We start from the raw sequence: 19,171 nt of genomic DNA, 5'->3' as shown, positions 1-19,171 counted from the left end.
CGAACGTTGCAAATTTTATTTTAATCTAAAAACAAATTTAATTAAAATTTGAAAAAATTTGAAAAAAAAAGATTTCCACGGGGTTTAATGTTCCACCGCACACCTGCCCTATCCCCCTCTTATTTCAAGAAATATAAGAATTCCAAAAAGTTTCCCTGCACACACACAAAAAAAAAAAAAAAATGGAAAATTCAATCTGGGCTTCCATCTTTTTAGGCGGGGAAAAATGAACTCTTCATTGACCGCCAAAATGCCGCTGTGGTAGCATAAAGAAATTTGAAACTCCCACATCAGGTGCTCTCTTCGACGTCGTGATCTATACACAACAACGTAATGACCACAAAAAAAAAAAAAAGTTTGGTACGTAATTGGATATCTTTTTTCTCTCAAATTCTTCCCCCCACCCCCTTTACTTCACATTATTAACGAATGGCGTATTATTCCTCCAGTGTTTCCTAGCAGACGAGTCAATCACACAGCGTTAACTTTCTCTACAGCGTCCCGACGCCCTTTTTTCTTTGAAAAAACAAAAAAGAAAAAAAAACGGGAAGAGGGAATAACACACCCTACAGTTGGAAGATCCTGTTACACACCTTACGAGCAACACAGTGGAAAGAAGTTCTTTTTTCGTTGTCAACGTTAGGGAGATAGCAATCGGCACCCCCTCCTTTAACGTACCACACAGATTTTTTCGTCTGTTAAAAAGATGGTGGTAGGGGGGTTCTTTTCCCCTCCACCTTGTGTGTGTGTTAAAAATGTGAACAAGTGGCTCTGCCCCTGCTTTGTGTGTGTGTGTGTGTGTGCAATGAAAGACGATACCGACGATGGTTGACATTCAAGATGCTGCCGGTTTCTTTTTTCGGGGGTTCTCAAACCGTTGGCAGGGCGCCATTTTCCTTTTTTTTTTGGTGTTCAGATATAAATCTGTCAAACGTGAAAAACGTATTCAAACTGTACATTTTTTTTTTTAAAGAACGAGGGTACGTATTATTATTATATATTTTTGTTTTACTTGTTGCGTGTATTTAAATGTTTGGTAAGTCCAGAACAAAAAAAAAAGGGAAGAAAATTAACAAGTTTTGTGTGTCGTTAGTCCAGGCGTGATTTCCTTCGTGATGAAAAAAAAAGGCAACACGTAAGGGCGGCCATCTTGTTTTCATAGCCAACGGCACTAATTAAAAGGTATAACAATAGGAAGCTTTTTTTTTTTTTTTTTTCGAAGAGGGTGTGAATATAAAATATATATTTATATACATTCCCTTTCTCTACCCCTCAACCCGCTGCAGGGGTCAGTAAAAGAAAATTCTGAGGTTTCGTTCCTTTTTTTTCTTTCTATTTCTTATGATCTTGTAGCCCTGGAGACATAGAACGGCCGCAAGCTTCTTCCTCTAGTCATCATCATCATCTTCTTCATATACTGCTGGACAATGACTGCCAAATGATGGTGTTCCATGGCTATATAACATCCGCGACCTCTGGGCTTGACCCCCTCCCATTTTCCGGCCTTAGGGCAACGCATCTTCTGTGAGTAAAAGTCAACTTATTTTTTTTTTTTCTTTTTTGTGGACTCGATGCTACATACCCCCAAAAACTACTGTATGCCTCTTTTTATGTAAATGACCCCCTTCGTGAATTACCTCCACTCTGCGGCTTTACCGGAGCTTCTTCCCAGTGGGTTTCTTTTACTGCCCGGCAGCACCTGCAGGCCATGATGGCACCAACAACGGACATGACGAAGTTCTTTTTTATTTATTTTTTTTTCTCTCTTTCTTAAATAAGGGGATAACCGATTCACCTTATTCCGGAGCAATCATCTTTTTTTTTTTTTTTTTTGCTTCTAACTCCGCCCAGTTAATTACACACGTTCAGACTATCCAGAAGATTTTTGTCTTCCTCTTCTTTTCTTTTTTACAACCTGAAGCAGATCATTTTCAAGAGTAACAAATAAAATGCGAGAAAAAAGGACGTTTTGAGTAAAAAAAAACACGAAGACGGATAATTTTAAACACTTAAACAAATACAAATTAAGGGTGAAATAACACAACAAGAGTTTCGATCGTTGTCGCGTTCACATTTCGAGTTGTATGTCAAGTTTACCCAATTTCACGCCAGGAATAAATTAAAGAAAATCATTGTTGATACAAGCATTTCTGTGATTGGTCAACCAAAGTCAACAGGTCCCCCTTTCTTAAACAAGTGTCACACACACACACACACACACACACCTAAAGAATTGGAAGAAAGAAAACAGATAACTCTTTAACCTGTATATGTGCGTGTGTGCAAAAATCGTATCTTAATAAATCCTGTTTTTCTTTTGCCAAAAGAGTTAGCCAAGCAGAAGAACATGGGGGGAACAACACACACAAAGGGAAATAGAAACCCCCACCCTAAAAAAAGGTTCCTCTTCGGACGCCAGTTGGAAAAAAAGAAGAAAAATTAGAGAATGAAAGGAAGAAGAAGAAGTGGTTGGTTTGTAGAGAGAACTCGATGAGTTAGACGAGATGGTATTTCCGGCCTGGGGACCCCGACTATATGGCCATGGTACAAAAGAGGGGATTTTTGTTTGTCTGTAATAAGACAAGAAGAGAGGGGGGAGAGAGAGAGAAAACCCAAGTTGCTGGCCTCGACTCGCCCTTTTTCCTCTTTTGCGTGTGTGTAAAGGAAGAAGAAGAAGAAGAAAAAAAAGAGCCCCTTCAACCCCAACAGGTCGTTTCGCCTTTAAAGTGGGGGGGAGAACGAAACAAAGAGGAAGTTGGCAACCACTGCCATCCTCTTTTGCCCCGACGGGCGACCAAAAACACCCCCAGAAATCTTCGCTTTCAAGAAAAACCTGAACGTAAAATGCATTTTCGATTTTCCATTTTTAAAGATTTAAATTAAGGACATAAGAAATGGGGATGGTGTAAAATTATATAATTGAATTATAGAGTGTGTGTGTGTGTGTGTGTGTGCAGTAAATATATAGCTGAGAGGATGCATGATAACCCCATGAACGTTAAGCAAAAGAGGCCGGAAGGGAATGATTACACTTTTCCGTCCTGTTTCTCTCTCTCTCTTGACTCTTCAAGAGCTTTATTTTTTATTATTATTTTCTCTTTGTGTTGTTGTTCTGGAGGGACAATTTAAGAGATAAAAGATGACTATACATAAAAACAATGTTTTGTGTTTTTAAAATCTTCTTCTTAATAAACAAAATATATAAAATTATGACTTGAAATGATCAATTCAAATCAGAAAAAAATTACGTTTGCAACCGACGCGGATAACGAGAAGCGGATACAATGGATTCGATAACTGCTTCTCGAGCGGTTGGGTGTGTTTGTTTATTTTCCTACTAACTAACGCATCCTTATCCGCGCACACTGTGGAGAATGAAAAATCTGAAGCCTCACCGACACAATAGCTTGAAAGCGGATGCCGGATATTGATAACACACTCAACCGCCATCCGAGAGATGAGGATATATAAGAACATCACACACAAAGAAGAGATATATATATATTTAAAAAAAAAAAAAAACGGGCAATCCTAGTAGTTAAAAACACAAAAAACTTCGTCTGGGGTTTTTGTCGACATCTGAAAGGAAGAAGGAAGCATCCCCTCCTCTTTGCTCATAATGCGTCGAATGAACGCCCCTTTTCCGTTTCCTATTCGGTTATAAGATATCGACTTCCTCAGCCCTCGTGAAAAAAAAAACAAAATAAACGGCCAGAGAAACGTTTTCTCCTATAAACAGTTAAAGATTTTGTTAACACTCAGAAAGGAAAAAAAAAACTACTCTGGTGGTGGGTAAAAAAAAAAAAAAAGGAGATCGAAATACGCCCACATCATCATCCGTCTCATCGGCGAATCGTAGCCTCCTCTTCCTCTGCAATCCCCTCAACATAAAAAAAAAACTGCTGTCACTACGCGACTCTTGAACCCCAAACTTGTCGAAAATGAAGATTTGTATTTCTTGTGTAATGGACACGAGAATAAACGGATCCGTGTTACAAAACAAGAACAATTTAGGGCAAGGAGTTTGTCTAATATAATTTAGAAAAAAAGTATTTATTAACTAGGAATCGTAGCGCTTCTTTAAATCGCGGATAAATTCCGATTTCAGGGCTTCGGAGCACCTGCGAAATGTATCACCATTAAAAAAAAAAAAAGAAATTCCGAAAAGACAAAATAAGCGTGGGACTTACTTTCGATATTGGGCGGAGCTCCGATATTTCGAGATGTCGACGCTCGGCGAATGAGGTAAGTGGATGATAAAAGCGTTGGGCAAAACTTGAAATTCGTAGCGCTGGGCGTGCAACTCCATCGAATGCGAGACTTTATTCCATCCGAATCCTAGGAAGCGAGGGTCGTAGCGTGTCACGTCCCGTCTGACCACAATGTACGGTTCAAAATTCGGCTCCCATTTAATCTAATCAAATTATCATTCGAGGAAAAATTGTAAACAACAATACATTTTGCTTCGCGAGCTTTAGAAACAATGTTCAATACGTGTCGCAATTTTCTAAAAGATAAAAACCGTCAAGTTTTTGGTTTATCTCATAGATGGAGCTGTCCAATAGTCGAACAAATAAGAATAGTATTTTCAAGGACGACGCAATTAAGAGTAGAGAAATGAAATCATGTTTAAATAGAAACAAAAAAGAAGTTTTACTTTGTAAGGAATAGTGGCCGTCCTCCACATGGGAAAGTTGGTGGCAGCGTGTCCTAAGGCCCAGTCGTGGTAACGAAAGGTCAACAGGTCGCCCATGTCCAGAGCGGCAATTACCTCAGCTTTAGAACGGGGCACTTTTGTTTGGTACCGTTGACTTTCAAAAGCTGGAACCACCAAAGCCTTGTTAGAAACATCATTAAAATACATCTTTACTTCTACTTGTTTCTTAAATCAAAGTTTCACATTTTTAAAAATAAACCCCTCTTTTCGAAAACAACGCCATCTATGGAAGAAGTGACAAAGTAAAGCACCTTATTTTCATTTGCCAGTTTGAGCGATTGAACAGCTTTCTTCAATGTGGAATAGAGATTCGGCATCGGCAGGAAATCAATATCGCTGAGAAAGACGAATGGAGTGCTGACTTGTTCTAGAGCCACATTCCTCAGCAAGTTGATGGGATACAAACTCTAGTAGGAGAATAAGAGGAAACGTAAACACAACACGCAATACGGATCAAATCAAATTTCATCCTTTACTCCTTGTTTGTAAACAACGTGGTAGCCAATGTTGGTCCTGGAACTTAGGAAATGCGAGTCCATAACAAACGAATGGAACTGATCGGCTTCCATATCAGACAAATAGAGGGCAAGACTTATGGGCCCTGGAGACAAATTGTTTTGAAAAGAATAAATCAAATCGCAAACTGACGTTTGGAAATCATACCTTCCCACAAGCGGCAAAGGGGTTCAATCATTTGCAACCTATCGAGAGACAGCTGAGCCACCCAAGTGATGTCATGTTCGTCTATCTTTCCGGCGTCGTAGGTCAAGTAGAATAGATGCGTTCGGTACTTGGCATCACGAGCTTTGTGCAGTTCATAGCAGGCATCGTCTTCCACCTTGAAAAGAGCCAATTAAAAAATAAATTTGATATCGAATGAAATATAACGATTTACCGGAAGATCGTCAATGGGTGACTGACTCATACCAGAATCATTGCAATGGAAAAGCTGCCTCCGTAGGAAATTTCCATCAAAGCCCACAAATGTGTAGTACAAATTACGGAAAAAGTCACTGTGCTTGTTCTTGACTTTTAACTTCCTTGGAGAATTCCAGTGAATAACCTACAGTTTGAAAGTAGACAATTAATAAAGAAATTAAATAAAGAGTACATTGAAATAATAATGATGAACCTTCAAATCGGCGACTTCACTGTAACACGATTCTGATCGTGTGTTATCGGATAACTGGACATTGTACTGGCAAGGCAGGCGATAGACGAGGTAAGGCTCTTGGAAAAGTACAGCATTGAAAACATCCTGATCAGCAAGTGATGTGAAATAGTGGCTGACTAGATCCTTTTCAGCTGTCAGCAGCCAAAGCTGACTCCAGTTCAACGAACGTAATTTCTTCAGGTCCATTGCTATGACACCAGTATTGAACCTGTTCAGAGAAATATAACTGTTATAAGTTAATAAAAGCATAGTTTCTGGGGTTACTTTACCCTCTGCCTAATGCTGGCCACGGCTCATAATTCTTCCACAATTTCCCCAAGTACCAATCACTCTGATTCTCTACTAGTCCAATTGCCTGTAAGAAGAAGAAACTACAGAAAATTGAATTATCCCCATTTATAAAGGTTGAAATACCTGATTGGCTGAAAACAATGAAAAAACTGACCAGAGATCTGCAACATCAGCTGAGAAGGTGACATCACAGTCAAAAACTATAACTTTTTCTACTGACTGTGGCAGTGCTTTTGGCAGTGTAAGCTTTAAGAGCCCATAAACACCAGAATAATGTTTGTTTGGGATCCAAGCCACATCACTAGTCAAGTTATCAGCAGAATAGAAACTGAAGTTAACTAAAATAATTAGAAGCAAGTTATGTTCAAACTCTCCATATTAGAAAAAGATAGCCCATACCATGAGGAATATCCCATGAATGAAACAATGTGTTTAGAATCTTATGGGCTATACTGTCAGCTACAAAATGAAGATGAATAGGATTCTTGCGATAAAAAAGCAAGGATTTGATAAGCGTTGAGACTGCTCTTGTGGCATCATAGCCAGCACATACAATAGCAACATGAATGGTTTCACAGCGTTTGAATAGAATGGAGTCATCCTGTTAAAAAAAAAAGATAAATAATGAGGCACTACTACAGTAAAAATAATAATAATACATACTTTGGCACATGGTTTAATTTGATCACTGGTTATACTGGTATCTAAATTAATTTCTGGTGAAAACTGCTCCTTTTGTTTATCAATTTGGACTTTAAGCTCGAGATTCTCATTTTTCATTTGAAGTAAAGCATGTTTCATATCCAGGTAGGACTCTTTAGTAAACGCTTTATTTTCAACATCTATCAAGTACTCGAGTTACAAACTTGTAGGTGGATGCATCGTCAAGACCACCTTACCTCTGTTTGAAGCAATTGAGATTACCCCAATCAAAAGCGCTGTTCCGAATATTAACGCTGCAACTAAAAGTCTAATCCATCTCCGTGTCATTTTGAATAAAACTATAGTACTTAAACATTGTTGTATGTTAATGAAAAATATCCAGCATGTTAATTAATGCATGGAATCAGCCAGACTACACCCAGCCGAGCAGCAACCACGCAGCCTGAACAAGTATGTAAATAATGAAGTAAGTAAAAATTTCGGCGGGAAACATAGAGGGCGACTGTATTCAGTGGGATTTCAGACAATTTTGAATTTTGTGTATTTTTTCAGTCAAATAATCCTAATAAACAGTATGCAACTGCTTCAAATCGTATTTTACTTCGAATGTTTAAAAAATTTTGACCGAAAATCTCTTCCTCATCAGCAGAAATCATGACACCGTTGCAGCAGTGATGTAATTTTACTGCCCAGTAGCCTGGTTTACTACTCCCAGCCAGGCACCCATGACTGAAAAAAGACCGACAAGTGCAATGATGATGCTTTAAAATTAAATACTTTTATTTTATTTTATTTTTTTACAAGGTATGAGTTGTAAGTTAGTGTAATCCGTCCAAGAAAAGGAAGGTGATGAAGCTGGTTTGGTTAAACAACCGGTCAACAACTTTGAGCAAGAGAAACAACGCGTTTTTACGAAAGTCAAATTTGTAATAAGGGAAAAAAATGGTCACAGGTTTATAAGACGTTAGGGGTTTTTCCAAAATGAGAGCACAAGAAAAAATAGCAGCGTGCAAAACAGTCAAACAAGAATTCTGTGTCACAAGTAAAAAGTGGGAAATACGTGAAGCAAACGTAACAACTGATCAGGTAGGAACACGTCCTTAATTATGCAACGTAGTAAATGACGACGAGGTTAATTTATTTGCGTAATTCTAATGAAATAAAAACGTTAAGCATTTATATTTTATTGGGAATCGTTTCAAAACGTACCTCTGATGGAATTCAACATGATTTTTCTGGCACCGAACGAAGATATACCGATGCTGATCAAGTCCTCGTCCTTTAACGTGGAAAACATGGCCAGGTCGACTTCGTTCTGAACAAATAAATCTGTTCGAGATATAATCCAGAATTAGAGATCTTTCACCTTAAAAAGTAAAGGAAAAGAAAAACAAGGGATATAGCACTATCATACTTGAATAATGAGACAAGCCGACATTTTCCAGCAATTGTGAGAGAAGACGAGATGAATTCTGGTCGAATCGGGAGGCAGCCAATGATGCTGGAATGCAGGATTCAATTGCAGCTCCTAAAATATGATGTGTGTTAACATTTCATCACACTTTAAATGAATCAATAATAGTAGAACGAAGTTTACGAGGTGAAGAAAGTCTCGAATTGTTTGAACTGCAAGATTCCGAAACATCACCCATCAAGATCGCACTTGGTTGCCGAGAAACGCTTTGTGTTGTAGATGACAAAAAACTCGAAAGTTTTGCCGAAGAGCGAACTGGAGATAAATGAAAAAGTAAATAATTGAAAGTATTCGACAATAAAATCCTCATAACTCACTGAAACTATTGCAGGTGATTTCTACAAGTGCTAACCACGATTCTGGCAAACTTGGCAGAATTCTCTGATCAAAAGGCAGATCAAGGCAGCGTCTCATCAAATCAAATAGGTTACCTAGGTAAGGAAATTTTCATCAAATTCATAAATTAGGTAATTTGATTGAGTCAAGACATACGTGCATTCCATTCGTATGAAGCGAGTCGAATTGTCAAAGTGTTCGAAAGTGAACGTTCCACCCTAAACAAGATGTCAGTTGTTTTCGCCTCTTCCAAAAAAAAGGGATTGAAACGTTGTGATTCAGTCTGAACCATCAGCTGCATTGGCAAAAGTCCCTATTCAAATGAAAAAGCGAGTGTACAGGTAAAAAATAGCCAAACAATGTGGTAATAAGATGACTGAAACTTACAGTAAGCATAGAAGTGGCCAGATGAACTTGATCTAAAGAACCACGGATCCAAATACAATACTTTTTCGGCAACTCTGTCGAGATAGAAACATCGGGGCAACGGATGCCGGCGCCTGTTATGGCTACAATTTGGTCTACGTGGTCGCGAACAACCCAAACGTGATCGAATGATGTCTCCATCTTCACCACCACAGACTCCTGCATTGTGGATAAAATATTACTACAATAAATATTTGTTTTTTCAGGCAGTGGTAACTACTTACGAGAGACGTATGCATCAGGCGTCCAAAATACACAACAGATTCTTTTAGGTGTTTGACACGATTCTGTTGCCCGCGGATGTTCACCTGGCAATCGACACCGTCGATCTTTGGGTAGAAACGCAACAGGACGCCAAAAGTCGTAGAGAAGTATTGAAGCAATGATGACTGGCCGATGGAATTGATCCGTTCAAGGCTACAATCGACAACGAATTCGACCGGGATATCCGCCTAGACGATTAAAAGGATCAGCAAGTCTCAGCAATTAAAATTGCCGAATAAACAACGAATTACCCGAATACGTTGACGAGCCATTTCAAGACCTGCAAGTCGACCCCGAATGATGACGCTGTTACTCTTTGACTCTCCGGCGATACGATTGCGATCTGGGAAATGAATTCGAGTTCCAGTATCCTCCATTATCCGATTGATATTCCGTCCAGATCTGCCGATCAGATGAGAATGAAACGGATAACTCACTTCTATGGCAAGTGTAGGTAAATCCTAAAAATTACAAATAGATTTGATTACATTAATCAAAATAAATTGAATTTAAAGGATAAAAAGCAAGATTATTAAATGAAAAGGACAGTTTACCTTTGCCATTTGCTGCGAGGCTGCTGACGAAGAAAGATGGAGCGAGAGCATGTTGTTGGGTAAACAGAGGAAGAAAGTGAGACTGATGACTCTTCCATGGGAGTACTGGACATATAAGTAGGGTCACTTGCTAGCCGTTCGAGGTCAAATGGGTAGGGTTGATGGTTCCTACCCTGCTTCACCCCTTTCTATCCAAATGTCGGAGCTTTTCAGAAGAAGAGGACGGCGTCGGTGAAATTGCTTATGATGTAACAGGCCTCCAAGAGACAGTTAACAACAAAGGGACGCGCGATAACAACCTTGTTTGAAACCAAAAACAGAGCGGCATTCAATTCTCTAGAAGAAAAAAAGATGGTCGGTGCTAAACGTTTGTGCAACGTGACGGGTAGCTCAATGTTGCCGGAAAGAGGCAAGAAATGTGACGCCGTTTTTACAACCTAGAAATGCAAAAATGAAATGAAATACAATTTTTAATAATAAAAGAAAAATCAAATTCCCATGTGGGGAATGGGAATTGTTTTTATTTGACTTCTCGCATGTGTACACCGATTGCATAAACACGACTTTTTTTTGTAAAAATGAGAAAATTGGGTTATGATCGCGATTACACATTTTTACTTATTTACATCGTCCCGCTGCGTTCCCCCTGCCGTTACATTCCAAATAAAAAGTGGTTTTCTCCTGTTGTCCGTTAACACGCTTTTTCCCAGCAATAATGAAAGTTCTTCGAATCAACTCCTTTCATTGCGTAATACCAATAACGAACACGTAAATAAAGATTCAAGGGTTGGAAACATTGCGCCGAGTCTTTCTCCGTAAACACCACTCTTTCAACCGTATTTTTCTCAGCCTGCGTTGCGTACGTGACAAGTTTGGGCGATTCCATAAGAAAGTGGCAGATGGTTTGTTAATGGGTGACAGGGCCCTCGGGGAAGCAACCTCTTCTGTGGGAACGTTTTCAGCCTCAGACAAAATCAGACAATCTTCGTCTTCCGAACTCGAAATGCAAACAACGTCAGCCACCACCGGATTTCTTAATGAAGAGCTAGGCCTGGTTCCACTTGTTTTGCCCGAGGGTAAAACGTTAGGCGAATTCTCGGCATCAGACAGAATCAGACAATCTTCATCATCGGAACTCTGAATACAAATAACATCGGGGAGGTCTTTCGATAGTTAAACGATTGCGGATTGACGTTGGAGGGTTATTTGATGCGTGGTAATTCTTGTTTTCAGTCGGAGAGAGCGACAATTCCATAGCGATGAGCCTCTGCCTCTGACTGGCTAGTACGTTCCATTTTATTTTCTTAGATTTTTTCTTGATTCTGCGGAGGGAAGTGACAATTACACAATAGAACGGACGGTGACAAGAGAATTTAAACAAAAGTAATCATACCTTTGCTGTAATTGAATGGATGGCTGTGGAATGGGGCAACGGGTAGGTGGTTGTATCGGGGGCAACTCTTCACTTCCAATCGCTGCTCTTCCTTTGCGAACCTTAGCTTCCACAGGTTGACTGCGACCTTGTAAACTCTTGCCAAGCCCATGTCCCGGTTTGTAACCCATCTACAAGTTTGACACGTTTAGGTTTTCAAATCTGACAGATGAATAATAAACAAACCTTCAATAGAAGCTTGGCACCGATGCCTTTCGTATGTTTTTCCCATTCGCCAAATTCCCCCAATGGATTCGTTCGTAATTCACTCGACGCATTTTCCGCACTAGGAATTTGCAATAAATATTTTTAAGGGACGGCTTATGAAATTATACAAGAAATGAATATACCTCGTAGAGGGGGAAACTGGGTTGTTATTTATTTCGAGAATTTCTCCGCCTTCTAATTGTTGTTGGACACCACCTTTGACAAAACCAACTGGTTGGGTACAACCTTCTCTATCTGTAAAAATGAATCATTAATTATTGTACTTTAATTGCCGTACGTAACGATATCCTTACTTGACTTAATGGGATTAAAGCGTTGTATTCTTTCTAGAGCTTCCTTTCGTTTTGCAGTTGGGCTTATTGTAGTAGTAATTGGTGATTGCATCCGTTCCACAATAAATTTAGATGTAGATGGCATAGCTCTATCTTCACATGCCAAGTAAATAGTAAATTTTTCTTCCTAATCAGTGACACTGAAAATATGCTGTGTGCTGGAACATAGACAACCTAAAAGGACAGCTGCTTTCTATAAAAATAAACATGCTAAGATTATTAAGCTGCAACCACAGTTAAGACAGATTTCAGTGCAGCAAACAACAATCTGCAAAAAATTATTTCCCCCAATGACTGAAAAATGTCATGGCAAATATGTAAACATGGTAAGTTTGAAATCAATAATTTAACTTTTTTTCTCCTTTTTCTGTGCTGTTGCTGCAATTCTTACCTTTTGGGCTGTGCAAAACAAAACTATTTGTAAGAAAAAAAAATGAAAATTTGTGTTTAACTTTTTCAGAGACAGATTTATCCCTGTGGAATAACAGCTGTTTTTTCCCCCAAGAAGCTTTACATGGGAACCATAAAATAAAACGGCAAAATTATACGTAAACGACAGATTTTCCGAAAAACAAACCTAACTTCAAAACAAGCAATCACGGTAAAGAAAAAAGGAACTCACTTTTCTTTACAGAAGGTAAACAAGATGTTTAAGAATCCGTTGAACTCAGCAATTTTTGCCACTTGAACGGTGGCAAGTCCAAATACTGTCAGAAATAAAGTACACCACTGAAATGACGAAAACAAAACACATGACTACAACAAATATTCGTCTGCTCTCAAAAATTGTGTAAAAGATTAAAGAAAAAAAAGTTTCTAAAACGGTTTCGTAATAGGTAAATGATGAAATAATAAAGCAAATCATGAGTACTCCAATACTTGAGTAAAGGCTCTTCTTAAGAACCCATTAATTTAAAATCTTTTCAGCGATTTCCGTGTCGGCGAGGTTTTTCCATTTGGTTCGTGTAAGTAGAGGGAAAAAGTCGTGCGGCTAGTCGACTAGTGCGCACCATGGCGGGGGATAGCCGAAACTTGCTGCAGACTTTGCTTGATCCAACATATAGACACAACTGTGTCTATAATAGACCTACAAATAGACACAACTGATAGCCGGTGATGCGAAAGATCCGAGGTTCGAATCTCGGTAAAGTCTAGATGAATATTTTAGGAAAAATTTATTGAAAATTGAAAAACACAACAGTATCCAATACTGTAATATCATGCTGCTATATGTTTCACTACATAAGTCAATGTTTTGGCTAATGGATAGCGAGTCGCAATACATAGTAAATATTTTTGTCGACATGTTAGCAAGTCTTAAAAAGTGCCTGGTCTCGATGAATCGGTTCACGAGCGCGAGCAGGATCGTGATGAGTCATGACGGGAAAAGAGAAGAAGACACAGATGAACCTAAGCTACAAAGTGAGTATACTGTCACATTGTAAAAGTGTACCTCAACTTCTTTGTTGATGACTCACTGTTAAGAGGACGGGGACTGCGCGTGCCAAAAGCTCCCGTGGGTGTGAAGGGTGTTATGTAAAATACATTAAGATTAACTTAACTTGATGACATCATGGATTACGGGATTATGACTGGACTTACAGAGTCCAAGTCTAACTATAATCCTTCTTCTGTTTTTTTCGCCGAGCAAATCATAAACTGAAAAGATCGAATGATGTCTCTTTTGGGATGCCGAGCGAATTCAGCTTTCTTCTGTTGTCATTTTTAAAATGTGACATTATTATTTGGATGTTTTTTTTTACACAATCAAGGCAGCGCTTAGAAAGAAAGTAATCGACTTTCCCATGAAACTAACGACAAAAACTTAAAACTCTTATCTTTAATTAATCAATTTTTAAAAAATTTGATTTCCTAATCGATTTGATCGTACCTGATTCGAACATCGGACCTTTCGCATCATCGGCTAACCGGCTAACCATTAACCACCGTTGACATGCGAGGCAATGGGAAAACATGGGGCCGTATGGTGTGGCTCGGTAAACCCCCTTCCTGTCCCTCTCCCATGGGTCGCGCAATCCCCCGCCCGACCCCCTTCTGGCCGGCGCGTCAGTTCCGTAAAACTTGAAACTTTGTACGCGTTTTACGGACACTCCTGCTCATTTGCACACCCTAAACCCTATATTAAAAATGATCAGCGTAAAAAGATCTACAACCCTGTATTAATCGTTTTTGGATTAGGGAAAACTTGTCTTGCTAGGGAAGAGCCAAATTAACTGTTTGTACATAATTAAACTACGTACAGCCTTTATATTTATGTTTTAGAATTATGTATTGAATACTGCATGAATTTGTGCAACTGCCAGTATTTTAAACGCCATAATTCCATCTGTATTTCATGGCGAAAGATCGACATTTTTGTCATGGAAAGTACTAATGAAATTTGCCCCGGCTACTTGACCTGAGCTAAAACCACGTGACTTCAGTTAGTTACCAGTTTGTTCCTTGGTTACCGCCTCCGCCATTTACAAACAGCTCAGCATGGCGCCAAAACGAAGAATCGCAGTGAAAACTTGTAATCGATTCTTAGGATGGGCCATAGCCCCTTAGGAAATAGCAGAGCACTGACAAATGTGTTCTCTTCTCTGCACGTTCGGAAGTCGTTCTGAAGAACCTGGTGCAAACAACTACTGGTTTAATTCATACTAATCCTGGGTGTATTACCTCAATTAATATCTTCGAACTAAAACAGTACAACAATTAGTTTTTGTTACAAAGTAGATGGCAACTTACTTTTAAGCCAATGTGATAGCTAATAGTGGGCGTGAATGACAAAAGCCGTTAGGGTTTAACAATTTTCAGTTCTCTTTCAACACACGTTTTCCTTTGGTGTTAAAAGTGGAAAAGAAACGAAATGTTTCGGAATCGTGACTGCCTTTATCGACAAGAAATACCACAACTTAGATGATGCTTATCATTTCACATGTTCTACAAGCTTTCGTTCAAGGTAATGACTTTCTCAATATCACATTTCTCTTCTTGTCTGGTGTTACAGTAGCACAGAATTTGTTTTCGAAACACATTTTTCAAATTGCGAACTAATTTCAATTCAGCTATTTCTTTTCGGCAATTGTAGTATCACCATCGTTCACAATTAGTTGCATTTTGTACCGTTTGAAGCTATCAGCGCACTCAATCAAAAAGAATTAAATCGTTTTGCGTAGAATCTTTTTATTTGTGCACACCGCAGATAGAACATCGTATGGCATGAACGAAAATAGACTGATGTCATCGTTCCATATATAGGCTTATCATTTAAATAATTTAGTAGCGAGAGCCGGAGTAAGTGGTGGAGGTGTAGCCTGGTCCAGTGCGGGAGTAGGGAAGAGCTGGGGCAACGGGGAGTTCGTACTCATGGACGGGAGCAACTGGGAGCTCGTATTCATGGACGGGTGCGACGGGCAAGTGGTCACCCTTGGGCTGGAATCCGTTCTCATCGGCAGTCCAGGTCAAAGTGATTTTCTGGCCTTCGGGGGAAACCCAGTAAGAAGATCCCCTGTTGGTGTTTCCCATAACATCCTCGTAGGTGGCCTTTCCGTAAGAATCGTAGCTGGTTCCTTGAAGCTTCTTCTGGAACCTGGGATTCCTCACGGGTGGTGTAGTCAGATCCAGCGTAGCTGTAATGACATTCAGTGCACGGATATTATTGGCAAATTTCGGATTGCAACATGACAGGGGGTGTACCTCCATTTGCTGCTTCCGTCGAGGTTGCGTTCATCAGATTGGCTGGTGATGGTGATACCGCCGTACTTGTTGTCCTTGTAGCCGGAAGACCCATAGCTGGAAGGGGCGTAGCCAGGGGTGACGTAGCTGGAAGGGGCAGCGGCAGCAACGGCCAAGACAGCAGCAATAACGAACTAAAATGAGTTTTTGAATCAATTGCTCAAGTCGGTTATGTATTGGTAAATTTACTTAAAAGTATAATGTTTTTTCTTACCAGCTTCATGTTGGATTCGGTTGATTTGTCGAACAACTGATACTCTTGGAACAACATACCCGAGCTTTTATTGATCGATGAACGGGTGAAAGGCCACCTATGACCAGTTTTGTACACCCAAAATGTGCAATAGCTTTTCCCACCAATTAGGTCATGTTCCATTCGCTAAAGGCAGTTATTACTTCGTTCAATTAGGTAATAGCAAAGCATTCTCTTTTTTTTTTTTATTTTGTTCACTTAAAATAGAGGATGGAGAATGTTAGTAAATGATTTAGAGCATTCATCATTATTGCCTCATCCCAAGCGAATATAACTGAAAATGCGCTTGATTTACTTTCACCCAAGTCATTGGAGTTTGATGGTAATAATAAAGTTAGTAAATCAGCACCATTTGGCGGTCCCATTCCCTGCCATTTACGATAGCTTGGGTGTAGAATTAAATGTCGAAACTTTCCTTTGAATTAATTTGTCTGCAAAATTAATGCGTCATAGAATTTAAACTTAAACACGGTTTTATTGCAGTAAACTTGTCAATATGTTCAAGAAATATATTGATCAAATATTTTAAATCAAAACGTCTAAAGATTGAAATTTGACAACTACGTGTAACAACTAATTAATAAATCTGTTATGTCAATTTGAAAAACTCGTATAGTAGTAATATGAGCCTTGTAGATATTTACTTCCATATCTCATTTGCTCCGGAATTATGTTTTTCTTATCCTACTATGTCAGGATATGAAAATTCATACCAATCAATCTCTTTTTTCGTGTAGAAAACATTACGCTTTTTATCCAGAGTGAGAACAAATTGGGGATTCGATAAAAAATATTTCAGATAAATCATTTTAGATGTCCTGGTTTTTTATATTTACACCAAATAAGTTACGCATTCAGTCAATACAACAATAATTTAGTAGATCTTGTAGCCTTTGCCGTTGAAAGGGCACATGGACGGGGAGTTCGTACTCATGGACGGGAGCAATGGGCAAGTGATCACCCTGGGGCTGGAATCCGGCCTCATCGGCGTTCCAGGTCAGCGTGAATTTCTGGCCTTCGGGGGAAACCCAGTAAGAAGATCCCCTGTTGGTGTTGCCTATAACATCCTCGTAGGTGGCCTTTCCATAAGAATCGTAGCTGGTTCCTTGAAGCTTCTTCTGAACTTGGGATTCTTCACGGGTGGTGTAGTCAGATCCAGCGTAGCTGTAACGCAATCACGTATGGATTTACGTAAGGGTCATAAAAACATTTCGTTAGAAAGAACGTTTGCCTTTACCTCCACTTGCTGCTGCCGTCGAGGTTGCGTTCGTCGGATTGACTCACGATCGTGATTCCGGCGTACTTGTTATCCTTGTAGCTAGCCGGAGCGTAGCTGGAAGGAGAGTAGCTGGTGGCGGCAGCAACGGCCAAGACAGCGGCGATGACAAACTGAATAAGAATGAAAATGAATTCATTTTTGTTTTGCCAAATAATTGGGATTAAAGATCACAAGTTTGCTTGTTATTCTTACCAATTTCATGCTGATTGATTTGAACAACTGACATTTTCGATCTTCTATCTCTGGTCTTTTATAGCTGGGTGAAGGGCAGAATCAAGGGGAAACTGACCTAGTTGAATGAGAAAGAAGTCTGGTTGCCTTACAAGACATTTGGCGTTTTTACTTTCATTAGCCCCTTTACAAGAATTTTTTCTCTTTCCTATACAGTAATTGATACACGTTGAAAATTAAAACTCTATTGAGATTATGATTACGCTGGTATTGCAATGTATTAGCCTTCAATTACACGACTGTAGTTCCGACTGTCCACGATTTTTGCCATTTAAACGGTTACGATTAATTGTGGCATTAATGATCAATCGTTCGTTAATTATTTACTTGTTCGAACAGAACAAATTCCTTGATCAATTGCGTGTTTAGTTTTATCAAGTTTGATGAAATATTTGAAAGTTAGTACAGAATTTCAGGTATAATTTGCCGGGAGCAATCACGACAATAACGTCATCTAAAAAGCCATGGCCTGGAACATGTTAACGACTTATCGAGGACATGCATACCAGTGAAATGGTCATCAATATTTTATATAAAACTGGACCAACAGACTTAAGGTTTCGTAAAAGTCACTCCTTTGCTGACTATTTAAAGTCCCTTTCAATCAGTCTTGGACATCAGTTCTCTGAGTAATCTACCAAAGCCAACATGAAGTTGGTAAGAAAAAAATCAACTATCATTGCATTATACTTTTAAGCAAATTTGCCAATACAAAACCGACCTGAGAAATTCATTCAAAACTCATTTTTTTTTAAGTTCGTTATTGCTGCTGTCTTGGCCGTTGCTGCCGCTGCTCCTTCCAGCTACGTCACCCCTGGCTATGCGCCTTCCAGCTATGGATCTTCCGGCTACAAGGACAACAAGTACGGCGGTATCACCATCACCAGCCAATCTGATGAACGCAACCTCGATGGAAGCAGCAAATGGAGGTACATTCCTTGTCATCTTGCAATCCGAAATTTATCTATAATATCCGTGCACTGAATGTCATTACAGCTACGCTGGATCTGACTACACCACCCGTGAGGAATCCCAGGTCCAGAAGAAGCTTCAAGGAACCAGCTACGATTCTTACGGAAAGGCCACCTACGAGGATGTTATGGGAAACACCAACAGGGGATCTTCTTACTGGGTTTCCCCCGAAGGCCAGAAAATCACTTTGACCTGGACTGCCGATGAGAACGGATTCCAGCCCAAGGGTGACCACTTGCCCGTCGCACCCGTCCATGAATACGAGCTCCCAGTTGCTCCCGTCCATGAGTACGAACTCCCCGTTGCCCCAGCTCTTCCCTACTCCCGCACTGGACCAGGCTACACCTCCACCACTTACTCCGGCTCTCGCTACTAAATTATTCAAATGATAAATCTATATATTGAACGATGACGTCAGTCTGTTTTCGTTCATGCCATACGATGTTCTATCTGCGGTGTGCACAAATAAAAAGATTCTACGCAAAACGATTTAATTCTTTTTGATTGAGTAAACCCGGTTACTACTTATCAAACACAATTTGTTTGAAATCATTTGTTTTGTCATCAAAACAATGCGAACCCAAAGTTATTCAGATACACAACTGTCTAACCAGAACTCAATTTTAAAAAGAATTTTTCAACTTTCGTTAACATTATTGTACGACGTGCTTTAAGCATTTAAAATCAGTGAGAGTATTGATTCATTAATTCATGAAATGCACAAAGTATTAGCTTGTGTAACTGGAATTAGTTGGTGGGATTTCGAACTTCATTTCAATGAAACTTGACCAGTTTACCACCCAA

At 39.5% G+C, this 19,171-nt stretch overlaps 5 protein-coding genes, 2 long non-coding RNA genes and 1 other non-coding gene across 15 annotated transcripts; 3 read left to right on the top strand and 5 right to left on the bottom strand.

Annotated features, from left to right (window-relative positions):
• Positions 1-115: 115 nt before the first annotated feature.
• LOC116920025 lies at positions 116-3,261 on the top strand. Of its 3 annotated transcripts, none has more exons than XR_004392129.2 (4): positions 120-360; positions 450-980; positions 1,099-1,182; positions 1,354-3,261. It is a non-coding gene; the product is annotated as an uncharacterized LOC116920025 (long non-coding RNA). The 3 variants fall into 3 exon arrangements; XR_004392128.2 differs by having other exon boundaries at positions 1,094-1,182; XR_004392127.2 differs by having other exon boundaries at positions 116-360; positions 450-1,182.
• A 671-nt stretch (positions 3,262-3,932) lies between these two features.
• Positions 3,933-7,217, bottom strand: LOC116919986 (LARGE xylosyl- and glucuronyltransferase 2). 2 transcript variants are annotated; one of them, XM_032926031.2, is made up of 13 exons: positions 7,082-7,217; positions 6,846-7,024; positions 6,582-6,783; positions 6,306-6,520; positions 6,161-6,246; positions 5,850-6,099; positions 5,613-5,780; positions 5,381-5,555; positions 5,194-5,318; positions 4,969-5,124; positions 4,658-4,837; positions 4,191-4,414; positions 3,933-4,121 (listed from the first exon to the last, which is right to left on the bottom strand). In XM_032926031.2, exons 1-13 carry the CDS (start codon positions 7,170-7,172, stop codon positions 4,061-4,063), a joined length of 2,112 nt encoding a protein of 703 aa, XP_032781922.2. In that variant the 5' UTR covers positions 7,173-7,217; the 3' UTR covers positions 3,933-4,060. The 2 variants fall into 2 exon arrangements, 1 of the variants encoding a protein (XP_032781922.2); XR_006645595.1 differs by lacking the exon at positions 3,933-4,121 and having other exon boundaries at positions 4,272-4,414; positions 4,658-4,821.
• Positions 7,122-10,040, bottom strand: LOC116919993 (protein bicaudal C homolog 1). The gene is made up of 10 exons (XM_045172404.1): positions 9,900-10,040; positions 9,597-9,806; positions 9,306-9,533; positions 9,043-9,240; positions 8,812-8,968; positions 8,637-8,750; positions 8,443-8,574; positions 8,260-8,373; positions 8,055-8,174; positions 7,122-7,996 (listed from the first exon to the last, which is right to left on the bottom strand). Exons 1-10 carry the CDS (start codon positions 9,948-9,950, stop codon positions 7,983-7,985), a joined length of 1,338 nt encoding a protein of 445 aa, XP_045028339.1. The 5' UTR covers positions 9,951-10,040; the 3' UTR covers positions 7,122-7,982.
• Positions 7,790-10,381, top strand: LOC116920023. Of its 4 annotated transcripts, XR_006645605.1 has the most exons (8): positions 7,790-7,931; positions 8,097-8,219; positions 8,291-8,592; positions 8,651-8,754; positions 8,833-8,996; positions 9,054-9,293; positions 9,354-9,799; positions 9,861-10,381. It is a non-coding gene; the product is annotated as an uncharacterized LOC116920023 (long non-coding RNA). The 4 variants fall into 4 exon arrangements; XR_006645603.1 differs by having other exon boundaries at positions 8,097-8,592; positions 9,354-9,795; XR_006645602.1 differs by having other exon boundaries at positions 8,097-8,592.
• A 19-nt stretch (positions 10,382-10,400) lies between these two features.
• Positions 10,401-12,749, bottom strand: LOC116934489. Its single transcript, XR_006645596.1, has 6 exons — positions 12,514-12,749; positions 11,853-12,084; positions 11,682-11,793; positions 11,518-11,617; positions 11,293-11,462; positions 10,401-11,221 (listed from the first exon to the last, which is right to left on the bottom strand). It is a non-coding gene; the product is annotated as an uncharacterized LOC116934489 (transcript).
• Positions 12,750-14,507: 1,758 nt separating this feature from the next.
• Positions 14,508-18,856, top strand: LOC116920006 (endocuticle structural glycoprotein SgAbd-4). 2 transcript variants are annotated; one of them, XM_045172408.1, is made up of 3 exons: positions 14,508-14,856; positions 18,152-18,324; positions 18,392-18,856. In XM_045172408.1, the coding sequence occupies exons 1-3, from the start codon at positions 14,833-14,835 to the stop codon at positions 18,741-18,743; spliced, it is 549 nt and encodes a 182-aa protein (XP_045028343.1). In that variant the 5' UTR covers positions 14,508-14,832; the 3' UTR covers positions 18,744-18,856. The 2 variants fall into 2 exon arrangements, with proteins under 2 accessions (XP_045028343.1, XP_045028344.1); XM_045172409.1 differs by lacking the exon at positions 14,508-14,856 and adding an exon at positions 17,651-18,052.
• On the bottom strand, positions 15,061-15,855 carry LOC116920014 (endocuticle structural glycoprotein SgAbd-4). The gene is given in 4 exon segments (XM_032926075.2): positions 15,061-15,482; positions 15,484-15,526; positions 15,594-15,766; positions 15,847-15,855. Coding segments are annotated over 4 exon segments (534 nt in total). The 3' UTR covers positions 15,061-15,173.
• On the bottom strand, positions 16,693-17,502 carry LOC116920016 (endocuticle structural glycoprotein SgAbd-3). The gene is given in 4 exon segments (XM_032926078.2): positions 16,693-16,792; positions 16,794-17,049; positions 17,123-17,274; positions 17,357-17,502. Coding segments are annotated over 4 exon segments (450 nt in total). The 5' UTR covers positions 17,366-17,502; the 3' UTR covers positions 16,693-16,759.
• Positions 18,857-19,171: the final 315 nt, after the last annotated feature.

The sequence above is a fragment of the Daphnia magna genome, linkage group LG4 (genome assembly GCF_020631705.1).
Source record: "Daphnia magna isolate NIES linkage group LG4, ASM2063170v1.1, whole genome shotgun sequence".
NCBI lineage: Eukaryota > Metazoa > Arthropoda > Branchiopoda > Diplostraca > Daphniidae > Daphnia > Daphnia magna.
Note: the sequence above shows the minus strand (reverse complement) of the source record. Positions and strands in the feature narration are given on the sequence as shown.

Bases quoted from the DNA above. Each gene is read 5' to 3' on its own strand.
- LOC116919986 (XM_032926031.2), bottom strand. From the start codon at position 7,172: ATGACACGGAGATGGATTAGACTTTTAGTTGCAGCGTTAATATTCGGA. The intron at 5,556-5,612 runs GTAAATCGTTAT...GCTCTTTTCAAG, and splicing joins CACCCATTGACGATCTTCCG to GTGGAAGACGATGCCTGCTA. The intron at 4,415-4,657 runs GTAAAACTTCTT...TAATTTGATTAG, and splicing joins CGGCCACTATTCCTTACAAA to ATTAAATGGGAGCCGAATTT.
- LOC116919993 (XM_045172404.1), bottom strand. From the start codon at position 9,950: ATGCTCTCGCTCCATCTTTCTTCGTCAGCAGCCTCGCAGCAAATGGCA. The intron at 9,534-9,596 runs GTAATTCGTTGT...TTAATCGTCTAG, and splicing joins TGGCTCGTCAACGTATTCGG to GCGGATATCCCGGTCGAATT. The intron at 8,374-8,442 runs GTAAACTTCGTT...ATCATATTTTAG, and splicing joins TTCGAGACTTTCTTCACCTC to GAGCTGCAATTGAATCCTGC.
- LOC116920006 (XM_045172408.1), top strand. From the start codon at position 14,833: ATGTTCTACAAGCTTTCGTTCAAG. The intron at 14,857-18,151 runs GTAATGACTTTC...TTTTTTTTTAAG, and splicing joins TCTACAAGCTTTCGTTCAAG to TTCGTTATTGCTGCTGTCTT. The intron at 18,325-18,391 runs GTACATTCCTTG...ATGTCATTACAG, and splicing joins GATGGAAGCAGCAAATGGAG to CTACGCTGGATCTGACTACA.